General features: G+C 55.9%; 1 protein-coding gene across 1 annotated transcript; it reads left to right on the top strand.

Annotated features, from left to right (window-relative positions):
• Positions 1-1166: 1166 nt before the first annotated feature.
• Positions 1167-4938, top strand: LOC130018966 (paired immunoglobulin-like type 2 receptor alpha). The gene is made up of 4 exons (XM_056109618.1): positions 1167-1218; positions 1447-1833; positions 3252-3401; positions 4931-4938. The coding sequence occupies exons 1-4, from the start codon at positions 1167-1169 to the stop codon at positions 4936-4938; spliced, it is 597 nt and encodes a 198-aa protein (XP_055965593.1).
• The last annotated feature ends 1830 nt before the right edge of the window (positions 4939-6768 follow it).

Below are 6768 nucleotides of genomic sequence, written 5' to 3' on the forward strand. Positions count from 1 at the left end.
TGAGTCACTCTCTCTTTCTGAACAGAAATGTCCCCTCAAGGTCACTGTTGGGGATGCAGCCAGGCCGGGGACAGAACGTGGCATGAGACGTGCCCCTTTACTGCGATGTGTATATTTGTGTGTGGCCTTTGAAATTCCTTTCCTGGTCTTTTGCTTCTGCGGGAGCTTCTTGGGTCTGTTGCTGTAGATAGGTGAGGTCTTATCAGGCCTTACTTCCGGTTTTTCCTGTTTTCTGCAAGGTCTGCTTTTGCCATTGCCTTGGAGGGGGCCTTCCCTATCCTGCCTACATCACCATGGTTCTGAGAGACCCATCAGGAGGCAGCAAGGCTTGAGGCACCTGACAGCATTTACTTGGTGCTGTCAGCTAGGGACCTGCTTCGGGGACATCCTGCATTGCCCTGTGGAGTGGGCAGTGGTGACTGGTGGGTCAGTGCCCTCCCCAGGCAGTAGGGCTGGGAGTAGACTTTGCAACTGCATCCCCAGCAAGTGGGGTGGGAGGGAAGCCAATGTCACCCTCAGGCAGGCCTGGATGCTCCGTGAGCTCTCCAGCTCTCCCCAACTCTCTCAAGCAACTTTCACAGCCCAGAAAGTTCTGGGCTCTGGCCAAGGCTATCCTAGGGGAGATAAGACACGCTCCAACCACGACTGGATGGGACAGAGCTAAAAGAGCTGACAGACAACGATCTCTGTGAAGACACTGAACTTCCTTTCTCAGGCCTGCGAGGGAGGAAAAGAACTTGGCAGTGCAAGGGGGAACCTGAGAGGTGTCGCTGGGGTTGGGGACAGGGAGAAGGGAAGTCACTTTGTTTGCTGCCACCCAGAAGCCAAGAGTACTTCCTCTGTGAATTTTTTGGCCACCCACCCCTTGGCCTAGTTCATCAGCCGTGGACCACCTCAGCCTGTGACGGTGGGCACAGCCCCCAGAGAAGGTGCAGAGGGTGGCTAGGTGCGAGCCCCCATCTCTCAGCCCCTCGCTCTGAGGGATCCCAAACCTGGTCAGGACCTGTCCCACACCTAAGGCAGGAGGGGCCCCCTCACTGGCCATGGGAGGCCCTTGTGCAATACAGTAAGAGCTGCCTCGGTCACAGGAAGTGCTGGTCATGCTCAGGACCTCTCGGCAACACCCAGAGCAGCCCCGCTGCTGCCCATCCTGAGCAGAGTATGGCATGGGCCCAGCCCCGTTGCTGCTGCTGCCCCTGCTGGCGTCCTTGCTGGACTGTGAGTGACCGGACAGGGGAACCCCATGGGGTGCAGCTGGCACTTGGGACGCACCTCTGGGGGTGCGGGACAGAAGCAAAGGGTTACCCTGGTGCTGGATCACTCCCTCTTCCCCTGTCTCCCAAGCCTGGACAGAGGACACTGCTCAGAGGGACAGTCCTGCCATGCCCAGGGACATGGGGCCGGAGACATGGCACTCATGTTTCTGTGTCTCTCCTCCCCAACCAGCTGCCTCAGAAGACTGTGGCAATGGAAACTTTAAGATGGACCAGCCAGAGCATCTGACAGCCCCCAAGGGTGGCGCTGTCCGCATCCCCTGCTCCTTCCACCACAGCTGGGAGTTAGCTGAGATTCTTGAGGTGAATATAGACTGGAGGCGGAAGCACTTCCATGGAGATTTCATCTACGACACGACTCTGAATTGGACCCATGAGGAGTTCAAGGACCGTGTCCGCCTGGACTGGACACAGGGCCAGACCCGATGCGCCCTCCTCATCTGGAACCTGCGGAGGGGGGACGCGACCATGTCCTTCTGCCAAGTGACGTTGCAAACAAAGAGTTGCGGGCCAAGGAGGTTTCAGTTGTTCCAGGGGACCAACCTCAGCATCACTCCAGGTGAGTCAGCTGTTCGGTCCAGCCCCTTTGTCCTAAAGCCTCCTTCTTTTCGCATTCTCCATTTCAGTTACATTTCTGAAGAATTTGGACATCAATAAACAAAATTTGGGGAGCTGGAGACAGTGGGTAGGATGCTTGCCTTGCAAGTGGCTGACCCAGGTTCAATCCCTACTACCTCATATGACCTCTGATGTTACCAAGACTGATCCCTTAGCACAGAGCAAAAGGAAGCACCAAATTTTATACGGCAGTTTAGAGTTCAAAAGGTTTTCTCTTATTGAGGTGCCTCCCATCATTCTCAGGGGCCTCAAGGACCACTCCTGGCCACTGTTGGTCAACAAGGCCAGCTTTCAATCAAGGACCCAGAACTTAAGGCTGTTTGAGCTCTGGGGTGTTGGGGGTCACCCAGGCCGCACTTGGGGTTCTACAGAGCTGAACCTCCTGTGGTACTCAGGAGGTCACATGGTGCCAAGGGTCAAACTGGGTTTTCCACATGCCAGACTCGAGCATGGAGCCCTTTGCTGTTCTCTCTGCCATGGTCAAGGAAGAAAGCTGTGGGGCTGTGTCCGTTCATGGTCAGGGCATGATTCTTGATGCTGGGGACTGGACCGGGTCAGCTGTGCATAAGAAGTGCCTAATCTGCTGGTCACTCTTTCTAGCCCTTAGCTGCTCTTTGATGCTGACTTTACTGTTTTTGTTTTGGTTTGTGATTTTTGCTTTTTGGGTCACAACCAGACATGCATAGGGTTTCTCCTGGTTCTGCACTCAGGAATTACACCTGGTGGTTCTCGGGGGACCATGTGAGATGCTGGGAATAAAACTCGGGTTGGCTGCATGCAAGGCAAATGTCCTACCCGCTGTGCTATTGCTCCAGCCCCTGACTTTACTTTTTAAAATTCTTTCATTGGATCTGGAGCAATGGTACTGTGGGGTGGGCACTTGCCTTGCCTATGACAGACCTGGTTTCAATCCCCGGCATCCCGCTGGTCCCCCAAGCACTAACATGAGTGATTCCTGAGGGCAGATTTGGAGCAACCCCTGAGTATTGCTGGGTGTGACACCCCCTAAAAAAGCTTATAGATAGATATTTTAAGGATGAGGCAGGAGCAATATTGTTGTGGGAAGGACGCTTACCTTACACCTGGTCAACCCAGGTTTGATCACCAGCATCCTATACAGTACCCAGAACACTGCCAGGTGCAATTTCTTAGTGCAAAGCCAGGAACCCCCCCCCCCAAAAAAAAACAAAAACAAATAAAAAGAAAAAAAAACAAAAGAAAAAAATATTTTATGGAAATTCCACTGCACTACAGCATTGTGTCATGTAATATAGTGTCTTGAAAGTTGTATTGGAATATTGGCATCAGAGTCCTCTGGGCCTCCTGAGGAGAATTCACTGATGTCCTGTGTCTCCTCAGCCCAACCTGACACTGGCCTGGATATGACCAACGGCACACAGAGCTCTCCCTTGACACTGGACACCATGGTCGCAATCATGGTGACCGTCACACTATTGAAAATGACAATTTTGGGGCTGATCTCCTACCTCGTGTGGAAGAGAAGTCAAGGTAGGTGATGCCGGGCCCTGCCCCTGCCCCGACCTTCTACCAGGTGACTCCAGCTCCTGTGCCAGGAAGACAGTCAGAGGCAGGGCTGGGCCGGTGGTTCCCTGTGAGGCCGTCAGCCAGGCATAATCCCAGAATCACAAGGTCCGTTGAACCCTGAGCACCAAGGGGACACACACACACACATACACACACAAAGATGCACACAGAAATACACAGACATACACATAGACACACAGAGATACACAGACAAATACACACAGAGAGATACACAGAGATAGACACACACACACACACACACACACGACAGACACACACACAGAGTCTGGAGATGGATGCGAGAGTGGCCACATGCCTTGTGATGTGGTTTGGGGGAAGCTCCTTCAGTTCCCCAGGGGGGCAGCATCGCAGCCCTGGCAATGTGGGGGTTCCAGAGGCTGCTGAGAAGCTTCTGGGTTCTGTTACTCCCATACGGGTGAAGGCTTCCTGCACGGGTGGGCGTCCTCTGAGATGGGCCCCCAAGGCTGTGGGGGAAGGGGAGCCCCAGGAGGCTATGGGGGAGGGGAGCCCTGATATTCTAGGGAAGAAGGAGGCCGAGGGGGAGGGGAATCGGAACCACAGTGGCCTCCTAGGAAGGGCTCTGAGAGGTTCCTCATGGGAAGGTGTGGCCACAAGGCAGGGGCTAGGCAGGGTCCAGCCGTGGGTGTCCAGGCAGAGAGAGCAGCGGGCAGGTCACTCCTCAGGTCTGGTCAGGGCAGGAGAGCCACAGCTCCAGACAAAGGTAGGGGGCCCCTCTCACCCCTGCCCCCAAGAGAGGGGGAGAAAGATACAGGGGTTCAGGCTGCAGAGCGGTGCTCCCGATGGGCTGCGAGGACAAGAGCAGGTTGGGGGTGGGGGGAGCCTCGGGCCCTCCCCGTGGGCTCATGGCGCTGCTTTGCAGCTAGTCTTGGGGGGGTCTCTGGTAGGTCAGAGTAGAGACATGGGTTTTGGCGGGGGACAGCGGCCACCAAGACACATTGTCTGTGGACAGAGGAGAGGACAGCCGCCCTGCCTGACCCTTTCTCTCTTGCTCCCCGGACTGACGTCTCCCCCACCCTTCATTGCTTTCTCTAGCTCCAGAAGCAGCCCCTCCCTGCCTGTCCCAGACCCTCCCAACAGGAGCCCTGAACTGAGGGACTCCCCAACCCCACCGTCACCGGCATGGGAGGACCCAGCCAGGGTTCCAGTGGCTTTTCTGCCCCTCCAGCGCCTCACAGGAAATGCAGCACAGTCCACTGGGGCCCTGCAGCCCTGCCTGAGTTGATGGAGCCTCAGCCCTGGCAACTTCCTCCAAGATTTGTACAAGGCCAGGGAACAAGTGTCCTTCCCAGTCTGGCCCAGGGCCACCCAAATCAGCAGCCCCCGCCGTCTCCTGTGGTCTGGGCTGTACTCCCCGTGGCCAGGATGGAAGAAGTGGGGGTTCTCCGGAGTTCTTCCAAGCCACACAACCCGTGAGCTGTAAGCTCAGGCCTCAGCGACCTGGCCCTCTGCAGGATCCTGAGATGGAGCCAGGGAATCTGCTGGATACAGCTGCCTGGACCACTGCCTGGTGCCCAGCACCCCACTGGAAGGCCAAGTGCGCGTCTCCAGAGAACATAGCAAGAGGACACTGTGGGAATGAGCAGCTCAAAAGAGAAAGGGCCCTAACCAGCTGGCCCAGCACCCAGGCCACCCTGCCCACTTCTCCTTCCAGCCCCCAAGTACCAAGGCCTGGGCATAGGCTACAGGAAACACTTCTGGCTTCCCTTGGTCTCTCGTTCATCCTATTCCAGCCAGTCTGACCCAGAGACAAAGAAGGGGAGACACAGGGATGGGTTCAGACCCCAAAGATGCGCGAGCATCAGGCACCCCCTTCCTCATACATGTGTCCTGGCGCTGCCTCTCCCGCACTCCCTGCCTTCCTCTTCATCCTAAGAAATGTTCTCACACTCTGTCTGGGATGCAGAACTCAGTCGTTTGTGCTATTGCTCCAGCCTATATGATATATAATAGTAATATATATATTTTATGAGACAGCTACTGAGAGTATCTCGCCTGCACAGCAAAGCCTGGCAAGCTACCCCACACCTAAGTATTTGATATGTCAAACACAGTAACAAGTGTCACAACGGAGATGATACTGGGCCCACTGGAGCAAATCGATGAACAACAGGACAGCGACAATGATTTTATGAAGCAAGAAGTGTGTAGGGCTACTCAAAGTAATCTACGGACCGAACATGATTGCCACCCAATGTCTCTTCTGCAGACCACAGCACCCAAAAGGAGAGATAGAACAAAAGGGAGTGCCCTGACACAGAGGCAGGGTGGGATGGGGGATGGGGGGGTGGGAGGGATACTGGGATTGGTGGGGGTGGAGAATGGGCACTGGTTGTGGGATGGGTACTCGATCATTGCATAACTGAAACCCAAGCACAACAACTTGTAAGTATACAACTGTACCTCATGGTGTTTCACTAATTAAAAAAAAAAGAAGTGTGTAGGGCTAACAGACAAGGGGCTCTGTGAAGACACTGCACCTGCTTTCTCAGACCTGCGAGAGAGGAAAAGAAGAATTTAGCAGTGCAAGGGGGAACTTGAGAGGTCACGCTGGGGTTGGGGACAGGGAGAAGGGAAGTCACTATGTTAGCTGCCACTGCAGAAGCCGAGAGCACTTCTTCTGTGAAGTCATGGCTACCCGCCCTTTGGCCTAGTCCTTCACCTCAGACTGGGCATGGGTGGGCACAGCCCCCAGAGTGTGCGCTGAGGGTGGCCAGGTGCCAGCCCCCATCTCTCATATCCCTCTCTCTGAGGCTGGGCTGAGAGAGGCCCAAGGTCAAGATGTCCCTCCTGGGAGCTTCGACAGGCCCTGCAGCCACTCCGTCCCCGGGTAGGAATAGCCAGGGAGGAGCAGAGACAAGGGCAGAGCCAGAAATGCACACCGGCGAGCTCCCTCAGGGTGTCCGGGGCAGCTAAGCAGGGGTGCAGGGGAGAGGGGAGAAAGTTGAGCACACGGGTTAGGACCCGACCCCACACCTAAGACAGTGGGGACCCTGCACTGGCCAAGAGAGGCCCTTGTGCAATACAGACAGAGCAGCCTTGGTCACAGGAAGTGCTGGTCACGCTGGGGTTCCCTGCGCTGCCTCCGCCTGCTCCTCCCTCCACTGTGCTCGTAAGCCCTCAGCCGCCCACAGAGAAGCATCGCTGCCGCAAGCCCTGAGCAGAGCACGACATGGGCCCGGCCCTGCTGCTGCTGCTGCCCCTGCTGGCCTCCATGCTGGACGGTGAGTGACCAGACAGGGGAACCCTATGGGGTGGCGCTGGCACCTGGGGGACGCACCTCACGGGGTCC

This window comes from Sorex fumeus, unplaced genomic scaffold, assembly GCF_029834395.1.
Source record: "Sorex fumeus unplaced genomic scaffold, SorFum_2.1 ptg000345l, whole genome shotgun sequence".
NCBI classification, from domain to species: Eukaryota; Metazoa; Chordata; class Mammalia; order Eulipotyphla; family Soricidae; genus Sorex; species Sorex fumeus.

Bases quoted from the DNA above. Each gene is read 5' to 3' on its own strand.
- LOC130018966 (XM_056109618.1), top strand. From the start codon at position 1,167: ATGGGCCCAGCCCCGTTGCTGCTGCTGCCCCTGCTGGCGTCCTTGCTG. The intron at 1,219-1,446 runs GTGAGTGACCGG...CTCCCCAACCAG, and splicing joins GCTGGCGTCCTTGCTGGACT to CTGCCTCAGAAGACTGTGGC. The intron at 1,834-3,251 runs GTGAGTCAGCTG...GTGTCTCCTCAG, and splicing joins CAACCTCAGCATCACTCCAG to CCCAACCTGACACTGGCCTG.